We start from the raw sequence: 12,071 nt of genomic DNA on the forward strand, positions 1-12,071 counted from the left end.
TAACAGGAACTCCACAATGGAGTTACGTGGAACTCCATTACATCGGGTCTTACATGGAATTCCAGAATGGAGTTCCATGTAAGACCCGATGGGATCCCGTTAAGACCGAGACGTGTAACCTACCCTTGCCAACTGATGTGACAAGAAACAAAGGAACCTGCAGCGATTCATCCAGTTACATCAACCAATGCACAGCAAGATTATTACCATCTTGAAAGAATGTGATTACTGGTGGGATGTGTACGGCGCATTTCTGCAAGGAGTCATATCGAAATGGTGAAACTACTACTTCTCTTAAACTTTGGGATTGTACTAATTTTCTCCCAATTCGATATTTCTTCTTTGTAAACATAATAAAAAGTTATCAGGCGCCAAATACGTAATGCAACTTTTCTCATTAATCTCGTATGTATTTGTGCGCTAGTGGGCAAACAGAATTGGGTAGTTGGGTAGTTTAAAATAGCTGCATAAGCAACGAAGATCATGAGGAGACAGCAAATCATGCCTGTACATTGTCTGTATCCTACAGCGCGTTTCTGGAAGAAGAAATCATGCAACCTCACACTCTGCTAAGAATAATTTGGACACGATGTAAAAAAAAAGCCCATAAAAGTACTTTTGTGCAACAGAAATCGTACCCAAAATTCATATGGTGCGGAAGGACAGCAGTCGTCGTTATGTTAGCTGGAGGGGCGTGTCACCAAATGCGAATGCGCCCGTCGCACTGGCCCTTCAAAACAGAATCGATATTAACACGAAAGATTTTACAGTGCCATTCATCACGCCAATCGAAATTTTCGCTGTTTGCAGCAGTGAAGTTGATGACAGCATATTGTATGAGACACCCATGGAGAAAAGGAAAAGAAGTAAGTCTCAGTTGTCTGCTAATGACATTTGCTTATACAGGAAGTGAAAGATCTGGCTTTGCATCGTAATAGTGAATCACCAGCTACGTAAAATCGATCGTATTGCCTACCACAAATGGCTTCGAAACCTAGTGAACATAAGGCTACTCTGTAAACGGTCCTCAGCCCCTTCATTCGACTCTTGAATACGACTCGAATTAGCAGTTTGTTAGACTAGACATTAAATAACATATGCTTTCTACCGGAAACTCTGATTTTTCATCCAGCAAACAGAAAATCGACCTAAGAACACAGGCACTTTACAGACAGTATACATGGAGCAATATGGCCTTAGTCACTGATGCTCCTAAAACCAAACAACAACAACGACTACTGTTGAGTCAGTCACGCTAGTTTCGTGGCACCACAGAACGAGAACATTTAACCATGTTAACTGTTGTAGAAACACTGATCTCCACTAGTGATAACTACAATCTTATATCAGTTGTTCCCAACTTTAGGCCTTCACCAGCGTCGCAGACCAGTCCAGAGTAGTCCAAAGGGGTGTTGCTAACGCAAAGCGAACTCTGTATTTATTAACAAAAATGTATAAACAATAATATTGTTTGGGTAAACGATCATGCGAAAAACAAGCGCATGATATCGTTTATCCAAACCTGGATTCAATGATGAGACCTAATGATAAGAGTATGGCAATTCCGGTACCTTCACAGTATGGACTAGTTTCATTAGAACACGAAACTGAATGTAATGGAGAAGCGATCAGCGGAGACCTGACAACTTCAACCAATCCTGAGTACACATACACGAAGAAAAGACATCGGAGACTCAAACTGAGTTGAATGATTCATTAGAAATCTACCCACTGCAAAGATAAAACCGTACTTCTCGCCTCGAGACTAAAGCAGAAACGCTTGGTTAAGACGAACTTGAAAAAAGTATCTCACTATTGAAAAAGAAACAAAGCTTTGGTGACATTATTTAATGAAACGATCTGCTCTGGTGCCATGATATCAATGGAGTTTTTGCGGTGACCTCGAAGTCACTAGTATGTTAATGGGCATGCAAGGATGGTTCGCAAAATATTGCTGTTGGAACAGCCGTTCTGCAGCAGATCAAGATCATTACATCACCCTTGCCTGGCCTCAAAAAAGCACATATGAGCCAGGAACGAGTAATATGTTGCAATCTGTTCCATTAGTGGAGCCAATGAAGATTTTCCCTTCACCATTAAACTTGACCAAATGAATTTTGTCAAAGCGATGGGTAAGATGAATGAATTCGAGAAGACTTCCTTACAGGTTTCATTGCTGGGCCCATTTTTGTTTTCTGTATTCATTAATTTTATGGATGAAGGTATAACGGACTTAATGTCTAAGTTATCAGATGACATAAAGGTTAGAAGGGTGGTTAATGACTGTAATCAAAGTATGCTACTGCAACAAATTCTAGAAAAAATGATGTAGATGGGCTGAGAAATGGTAATTGAAGTTTAACGTTGACAAATGCAAGGTCCTGCTTATACATGTAGGTAGCAGTAATCCCAGATTAACGTACCAACTGTGCGGTACTACATTCAGGGTAGTTTTAAATGAAAAAGGCCTGGAATAATTGCGCAATCAGATATGAGGTTCTCTGAGGAATGCAGACAAGCTGCCAGTTTATGATATACAGGAACTTTGCAAGCACGGACAAGGAAGAGATTGTCCCACTGTATAAGACAATAGTCAGGATGCATCTAAGTACTGCATTCAGTGGCCTAATTTTAGGAAGGATATAGAGCTACTGGAACGAGTACGGAGAAGGGCAATGAGACTGGCGAAGAGAATGAAAGGATACTCTTACCAAGAAAGGTTTCAGTTCTACAAATTTCAGCGTCTGGAGACTAGTCACCTGCAAGGTGATATGATTGAGATATTTAAGGCTTTGAATGGATTGAGAAAGTTGAATGCTGATGCCATTCTTCCTCTTGCTAAGAGTACACACATGAGGAAGTAAAAATTCAAATTGAGGAAGGGTGGTTGCAGGACAGATGTGAGGAGGTTTGGCTTCAGCCAGTGGGTGGTTGATTGTTGGAACAAACTTCCATCTGTTATTGTTTAAGTGGGTAATTTAAATAAATTAAAGGAAGAACTAGACATTATTTGAGGGGATGGACAAGTGATGTGGGAAGGTTTTCTTTTTCTTTTTTTTTGTTTCTGATGCTTTGTAAGCTTCCTACCTTACATCAAACGAAACCATTGCTACCACTACTTAAGTGAGAACTTTCAGTGTCGCGAAAGTCAGAGATAATCTTTGTAGAGCCCCAATTAGAACTAAAACCAGCTTTTCAGATGGTTGTGGAAACTTTTTAGGTAACCAAAAAACAGGTGTCACAGTTGGTATAATTCACCATCCTCTCCACACAGAAGGGGAAAGGTCTGAGTTCCAATCCCATCAGTGATGCAAAGAATTTTTATGGGTCTTTTTCACAACCTGGCTAAGCTAGTCAGTCTCAGGCAAGGGTAGCATGGTTTTTTCTCCCGGAATCTTGGGTTTTCATCCACAGAACACACAACACATTTATTATTCGACCACAGAACACACAACACATTTATTATTCGACCACAGAACACACAACACATTTATTATTCGACCACAGAACACACAACACATTTATTATTCGACCACAGAACACACAATTTATAGACATTTTCATACAGCGCAATATGGCCTAAGATGCTCATGCGCCTAAAACCTTATAACAACTAACTACACCGCTTTGATGAAAAAAAAAGTCCTTTTTTTCCCAATCTAATGAAAACTAGAAAAAGAGAAAAGTTGTTTTAGATTATTATTTAATACTTCATTATTTTTATCCCTATCTTTTCAGCACTTCATCGTGCCTGTTGTTTGGCCTTTTTTCATCGATATTTCATCTACTTCTTACACTTTGTACAGGTTGTCATGTAATAATTATTACAAGTAATATGAATTAAATTTATGTCAAGAAAGCTTTGTTCCAAAGCAGCACATGATCGATCTGCCTCCTATTTAAGAGAACTTTTTGACATTCTTCAGTAAAGCCAAAATCACTGAATGAGTGTAGGCTGCAAGGTCATTATGGCAGTCAAGGGTAATCGCATAGACTGGACAATGGCCAGAAATTCCGAAGGTCACAATGGCTGCCAGAAGAATAAAAAAATTGAAAGGCAGTTGAAGAATGTAAGGGAAGATTAATAACCTCATAGCCCGTTCTTCTTCAGAAAAAAATCAAGAAATTGGCGAAACACGCATTACATAAATCATGCAGTAAGAAACGGTTTATGCGAATTCCAAGAAATTAGATGCAATTTAAATTTGGAGTATTTCCATTGACCCACGATATTATAACCTGATTTAATATTATCATTATATCTTATTACTGTTATTACATAATTAATCAAACAATATAGCGTTTGAATGTACAATATATCCTATCCCCTGATCATACGTTAACCGTGAGACTCACTCCGATGAAGGATACGGGATATATACCTCGAAACGTTACGTTGCTCAGTTAAAATGTAATAATTATTAATATTAATTAAGCTCGTTAGCGTATCTATTGTACACGGGAACGAATGAAACTTAAATTACAATTAACGCTCAGATCTACAAAAATAAACAACAGATAATACAATAAATTTTAAATATCTTCTTAAGCTCTTACCTTGATGTAGAATAAAGTCATTACCTAGACATGTTGGGTCTAACAGAGACATTGGAGGTTTGCTACTGCCAGAACTAAGTTCGGCGTAGTGAATAACTGGGTGGATTGCTGAAAGAGATGGAATGGCATTAGGATTGAGCATTAACTTTAAAGAAAGAATTCAGATGTTTTTTAACTGGAATGTAGAGGTTTTGAAATAATATGACATGCACAGGTTTTTCGGACGTGAAATATCTAATTATTAAAGGGAAAATTCAATATTTGAAATAACTAGGATCCTGGTACATCACAGATTTGGGGATGATTATTTCGGCTTTTCCGCGAGAACCAAGATTTTATGTTTATGCTACTCGTGAGTGCTTTTGATTTCCTCTCTCCTCTCTCATGATTGGAAGATATTTTAAACGAGCTGTACCCCACGAGCTGTACAACAGCTCGTGGTGTTCTATTAGCGATGTACCGGGACTTTGCCAATAAAGACAAATATCTAATTATTCCATTGTATCACCAAGATTGATCAAAAGAAAGATAAGCCAGAACGAAGACAATATGTCTTCAGTGACTGGTTAGATCCCATAGTTTTATGTTTCAAGTAATTTCTAAGCTAGCGGAGTCCTTTTTGTCCGATATGACCCTGAAAAAGAAATTACTTTTCTGTTAAAGAAATATGCTTTGTGTGGTCATAAATTTCTCCTCCCATTTTACTTGCATAATTCCTTTTAAAGTCACTTACATTTTACTAACATATAACATACACTGAATAGCGATTTTATCAAGTACACCTACCCTTTTCGTGAAATAGGGTGATCCTTCAGTAACAGTCACGTGTTCGTACCATGCAATATCAAGCGGTGGGCAGATACTTTTGGATGCTAGGTACAGCGCAACGTGAGAATGAGCAAGACGAAAGATTTAAGTGGTAGTCGATGCCAAACACACTGGTATGAATATCTCGGAAACGAAAACCCTGCTGGGATTTTTCATGTATGAGTGCGTTTCGGGTATATGGAGATTGTTCTAATAGCCAAACCACACCCAGCCAATGGTGATGCTGTGGTCAGAAGCAGCGAGGGGTCAATGGATGCCGACAAGACTTGTGCAAGGTAACAGAAAGGCTACAGTCAGTCAAATAACAACCCAGTACACCAGTGGTAACCAAAGAAACATTTCAGAACACAACTCATCGTACCTTATCATGGATGGAGTATCGCAGTCGATGACAGAACCTGGTTCCACTCCTGTTAGTAAAAATCAAGAAGGCACGGTTACACTGGGCTCAGGAACACCAGCACTAGACAGTGGAGGATTTGAAAAACATTGCCTAAAATCTCAGTTCCTGCTGTTTCACGCTGATGGGAGGACCAAAATATTGCGAAAAAAGTACGAGTCCTTGGAATATCCTGCCAGGTGTCAACAGTACAGGTAAAGGCAGTGCAGTGGTGATAGGGGTGTTTTCGTAATGGGACCGTGGTGCCAGCATTCCTTTATGGCTGTAGTGAATAACTGGGTGGATTCATCTGCGAATGGATCCTTCCAATAGGAGAATGCTCCATGTCCCAAGCTCAGAATTGTATAGAACTGGGTCCACGAACATGACAATATATTCGGCCTTTCCAGTCGCCAGATCTAAATGCAACTAACACTTGTGAGATAAAGTGGAATGAGCTCTTCGGAGTCAACATGGGTCAGCATTTCTATGGAGGGCTTTCAGCACCTCTCTGAATCCATGCTACGACGATTGCAGACTGTTCTGAGGGGTAAGGGAGGGGACCTACACGCTATTAGGTAAATGTACCTAATAAAGGGAACACTCAATATATTTACATTCAAGGGGAATGAACAAATAAGTGATCGTACAAAAGAAAGTTAATGAAGTATTTTGAGACAAACTTCATTCGTGCAGTCTATGCCAAAACTTCTATATCATTTTTACAAAGATTTAAATCAGATGTCGTATCGTTAGCCAAGTTTAGATAGACCCAGTTTCGAAGCCCTAAAGGGGAAAGGAATTTGTCACGACGAAGACCTTAAGCAGGACTGAACCAGTGTTTATCAGGTGGTGGTGTAGGGTTTCTCTTTTTTTTGTTAATTTTCCATATCTCAGTTAGTCAAACCAGCCTAGGAATAAATTTTATTTATTTATGACGTTGCACGGCATAAATAAATAAGATTGCGACCTTAAAACATAAATATATTAATGCTAGGTGGGTTGCTGAATACGAGGATGTCTGTAGCATTTCTTTATAATTATAAAATAGTTAATTAAGGTTAGAACGATACAGATAGAGAACTAAAGAAGGGGAGTATAAAAACTAAAGAAAGGGTTTCGCAATCCTTGATCATTGACGCTCATAAAAACTTGCTTTCAGTAAGCTTTTAACCAAACAAGGAAGAAAAGTCGATGAAAGGTGAAGCAGGAATGCGGATGATGACGGTATATCTGGTAAATAAAAGCTAATTACAAAGGAGGCCTCTGATGAAATGTATAATTATATAAACGATTAGATTTTTCTTTTTTTGTTGGCGTATATCTAAGTTATTACATCACACTGGAGAGAATTCAGGAGTGTACGCAATGTTAAGTGAGTTGTCCTTGCCTGCAGCCAGAGAAGTCCCTCAGCTGTCATTTTATCTCAAAGAGCTGGATTTTTCTTATGTAGCACGCGAATGCTGCCAAATATTTCACATTGTTTGTTAAACTGACTTATTCACCGAAAGGCTAACTGACATAGAAATTCTGTCATGAATGAAAAGTTTTTTATAGAATTCTTTTCTTTAGATTCTTTTATTGCCACAGAAAGACACAAATACATGTACGTATCGAGAACAGGCATTCGGTTGGATGGTAGTTGAGAAATAATACGTTGTATTAAGGTTATATTATATTGGGATAAAAATAAAATAAATCAGAGGAGATAAATTGGAAAAGAAAAATGAGAAAAATACAGTTTTAAAGGAAAAAATAAGTTCTCTGTAATAGCATAGATCTCTCATACGGATTACTTGCCACAACGAGTTGCCTTGGTATTTCACTCCACCAACTAACCATCGATTCGCTATTTAGATAAAGAATTTAGAATTTTGAATAAACTGTGAATGAATTCAGCCAGGTTCCTTACCCTACGCTAAACTAACGAAACATACATTTGGATAAATTATCAACATACACTCACTGCCCAAAAAAATATTAAAAACGTTTATCAAATATCTAGTAGCGCGACCTCTTTCCCGAATTACATCCCATACACGTTCTGGCATGGATTCCACTAGGTGTCTAAGGCAGTCCAGTTCCAGTATTGTGGTCAGTAGAGAATTACGAAGCCAAACTGCCCTTTCCAGCCCAGGCATTCTCAACTGGATTCAGATCTGAAGAATCAGGCGGCCATGGTGTTGAAATTCTTAAGAATGTTCCTCCACCCATTCGGATAGAGTTTTGATGGTGGACGGTTGCGTTGCCTTCTCCAAGTAATCCATCGCAATGCGAGTAAAAAGCATCCGATCGCTTCACATTGCAATGTGAAGTGATCGGATAAGACAGAAAAGTATTCATCGGAGATAAAACTATCTTCTAAAGACATGAGCAGACCCAATCCATACCAACAAGAACATGCCCCATACCATGATATCACCTCATTTTTGGACAGTGACTGTATATAGAAAGACAAATTTCAAAACAATAATTACACAGGTGCTGTAAACAAATGCACAATTTTCATTGCAAATTTCTCTAATAGATATCTTTTGATTAATCATTGGATACTCACCCATTTTCTCCATAGTTTCAAGCATTTCGCCATCTTGGAACCATCTGTGTCGTTGTAAAGCTTTGGTTAAAGTTTTTCGTTGGGCTTCGATTAAAAAACGACTTGTAGCGTGCTTTACAGGACTGATAATTGAGAAAACTGCCTTCCTCGGCCTTTTACTGTGTCCGTCCTCCATCTCTCCTGTTCAAAACATAATATACTTCAGAAAATAATTGACTGAACTGTCCGGTGTTTCAACCGTTGCTATGGTTGCAAAGTGAACTTCGATGTAATAATGTTAGCCTTCGGTATATGATCATACAAATTGTTAAAATAAAACTAAAAAAAAAATCTATCATTTTTTTTAAATTATTACATTCACTAGTGTGAATACTGGTGTCCAAAATTTAAATGACAACCACAAAATATGAGATATCAAGAAATATATGGACTGGACATAATTAATATATATCACATATTTGATGGAACAGTATTATTATAAGATCCAATCCAATCTGACTCCTCATTGAAAATGTGCATGCATAACTGTGGCGTATATGGACGTAAACGATTGGAATGTTGAGCTGTTGGTGCGGTTTGTCATATGTAAAAGTAAAACCCCCACACTAGAGGTAATTACCGTATTTTCCGAACTATGAGACGAATCCAGTGTTAGAAGGCGAATTTTGGGAAAAAATATTTTCTTTATATCTTAAACACAAATCCACAAGTGCTTACTACATTAACGTCGTTGTAGAATGTAAAACTGCTTACAGTCACGCTATACGGTAGTATCCAAAGCTTCCTTGCAACTTCTTCAAAGAGTTCGTTGTCACTAGTGCCATTAAGGACACACACACGATTTTTCTGTTGGCCCTGTATTCTGCTCTCTGATGCAGCCTGGGCCACCGTTATCCCTGGTGTGCATCCGACCTTCACTGGATCCCAAAGAGAAACATAATTCGTCACTAAATATGACTCGATACCATATTTACCACATTTATCTCCAAGGAACTCTTCTCCATATCACTGCAGAAGCTGACGAGGATTAAATGGCTTCAGAAGCAGATGAGGCAACGGGTGGCGAGAATGCAGCCTCACTTTTTCGCAGTTGTTTGGCACGTTGTTGAAGGCTATAATCAGCATTAAATGCTAATCGTTTACTCCATACCCGCAATGGTCCTTTTCCTGTCTCTAGTCGGTGGAGACGTCGAACCTTCCGTTCTGATATTCTATTGATGCCACCAGAAACCTGGCAATGAGTCCAAGTACCTTCCTGTACTTATTGTTGCCAACAGCATCTACCCGCTTGAGCAACACAACCCACATGAACGATGATTTGGCCATGTATTGACCATCCACCCTCTGACAACCCAATGACATGATGCCCTTTAAAATCCGTCAGCTGTACATAACGTCGCGGATGCATACTAAAGTCAATGCACACTCTTTGAAGGTCAAAGAGTGTGCTTTGATATTTTCTTAGATCTTAAGAAAGAGTCCCACATAAATGTGGGACTTTTTTCTTAAGATCTAAGAAAATATCTAAACCTCTAAAACACTTCTTAGTTCATTTCTCAAATATACATGGTCTCAGTTCTAATCTCAACGATGTCCATTTCCACTTGCAGTCTGCCAAACCCCATGTACCTTTTCTGACAGAACCTCAGTTATCGGTTGATTCAACCACTGCTAATCTCAGTTACCAAAATTATTTGCTGTATGATTCCTTTCGCCTCAAATGTGGTACTTGTGCATATGCCCATTCCGATATTCCCTGTCAGAGACTTGGTAATTTGAAATCTCCTCTGGCTTAAAATCTCTCCACCTCATTCTGCCAAATCCATCTGTTGTCTCTACCGTTATCCCAACTCCACTAATCACTAGGAACTCTTTGACTTCCTCTCTTTGCAACTTGACTTTCTCCAGTCCAACTTTCCTAACAGTGAGGTTAATTTTCCTTGGTGATTTTAACGTTCACAACTCCAGCTGGCTTCCGTTTTCTAGTCACACAGACCCAGCTGGTCGAGATGCTGACGCTTTTGCAATTACTAATGACCTCGCACAGATTGTTCATTTACCTATCAGAATACGGAACAATCCTAACCATACAGCCAACCCGCTTGATCTTTTTCTCACAAACAACCCTTCAAGTACACGGTCGAAGTGAGTGGTCCTTTAGGCACCTCAGATCACAACTTGCTGATGGTCTCTTTCCAATGGAGCCTTCATCTCATGGCTATTCCCAACCTCGTGTTGTTTCGCATTACAAGAATGCAAAATGGGATGACCAGTGAGACTTCTTTTCTTCTTTTCCTTCATCGGTTTACTGTTTCAAAACTTCTGATGTCAACGTTTTCTCAGATCGTGTCAGTGAAATTATTCTTGTAGGAATGGAATCCTTTATCCCACACTCCACTTTAAAATCTCGTCCATTATCTAAACCTTGGTTTTCCAATAAATGTGCTAAGACTGTTCAAGAGAAGAATGTTCCATATCCTAATTGGCTTGTTTCTAATTCTTCAGTTTCATTTTCTGCCTGCACCGAAGGTCGCAACAATTGTAAAGTAGTTATTAATCAGTCCAAACTAGATTTTGAACAGGCTAAGAGTAGAAAACTTGCTTCTTGACTTAATGGTAGCCGAGTATTCTGATCTCTTGCCAAAGCTACTGGCCTTAATTTTTGCCCATCTCTGCTCCCACCTCTGTCAAAACCAGATGGTTCTATTGTCAATTTAGCCAAGGATAAAACTGACCTGCTAGTGTCCCATTTTTCTTCCAACTCATGTATTAATGATCTTGGTAAAACACCTCCCACCATTCCCAACAGACTCCATTCAATGCCGTCTGTGATCTTCCGTCAAAAGGATTTTGATGAATTTTGATGCTAAGAAAGCTTCAGTTCCTGATATTATTTCTGCGATTGATCTCAAAACCTGTGCTCCTGAACTTGCTCCTATTCTTTGCCGCATTTTTTCACTTTCTTATTCCAAAGGTGTTTTTCCTTCTGCTTGGAAATTTGCTCATATCCAGCCAATTCCTAAAAAGGGTGACAAGTCCCTCCCATCCAATTATCGTCCCATTGCAATTATTGTACTCTTTCTAAAGTGATGAAGAAATCAATTAACCGACAACTCTTAAACTACCTAGAAACCTTCCGTCTGATCAACGATCGCCAGTATGGATTCCGTCAGTGTCCATCCACTGGTGATATTCTGGCTTATTTTACCCATTTATGGACTAATTCAATGGAAAAGTCCGGTGAAACACAAGCAATTGCTCTTGACATCTTAAAAGCTTTCGATCGTGTTTAGCATAAAGGTCTTCTAAACAAGCTTCCATCTTATAGTTTTCTCTATAACCGCCGACTGAAGGTGATGGTAGATGGCTCTCTGTCTTCTAACTTCGCCACTAATGCCGGTGTCCCCCAAGGTTCAGTTCTTTCCCCCACTCTTTTCCTCTTATATTTTAATGACTTTCTTCCCTTGACCGGAAATCCTATCCATTGTTTTGCTGATGATAGCACATTGCATTCTACTTTTCAGATTGAGAAACCTTGCCCTGCTCAATCAGCTTCAACTTCTAGAATATCCGCTACCAATTCCTTAAATGCTGGGTAATTCTTCAGTGTGGCAAAGATAACTTAGTTGATTTCAATCCCTAAAACTCAATCTTGTCTTATATCTCGCAAAAAGGATTCTTCTACTCCTATGCTTATCTTTAGTGACACTCCGATTTCTAGGCAAAATGATATATCTCTTTTGGGGATTA

At 38.9% G+C, this 12,071-nt stretch overlaps 1 protein-coding gene across 1 annotated transcript in view; it reads right to left on the reverse strand.

Moving 5' to 3' along the window:
- LOC150082160 (uncharacterized) overlaps positions 1–12,071 on the reverse strand; it is a 40,988-nt gene that overhangs the window by 10,017 nt on the left and 18,900 nt on the right. Inside the window, exons 2-3 of the mRNA XM_090379148.1 lie at positions 8,322–8,501; positions 4,558–4,665 (exon numbers count right to left, since the gene is read on the reverse strand). Of these exons, the coding sequence (XP_090235274.1) occupies positions 4,558–4,665; positions 8,322–8,496 (283 nt within the window). The 5' untranslated portion in view covers positions 8,497–8,501. The remainder of the gene's footprint in view (positions 1–4,557; positions 4,666–8,321; positions 8,502–12,071) is intronic.

The sequence above is a fragment of the Mastigoproctus giganteus genome, chromosome 8 (genome assembly GCF_048544385.1).
Source record: "Mastigoproctus giganteus isolate SK-2022 chromosome 8, ASM4854438v1, whole genome shotgun sequence".
Classification (NCBI taxonomy): Eukaryota; Metazoa; Arthropoda; class Arachnida; order Uropygi; family Thelyphonidae; genus Mastigoproctus; species Mastigoproctus giganteus.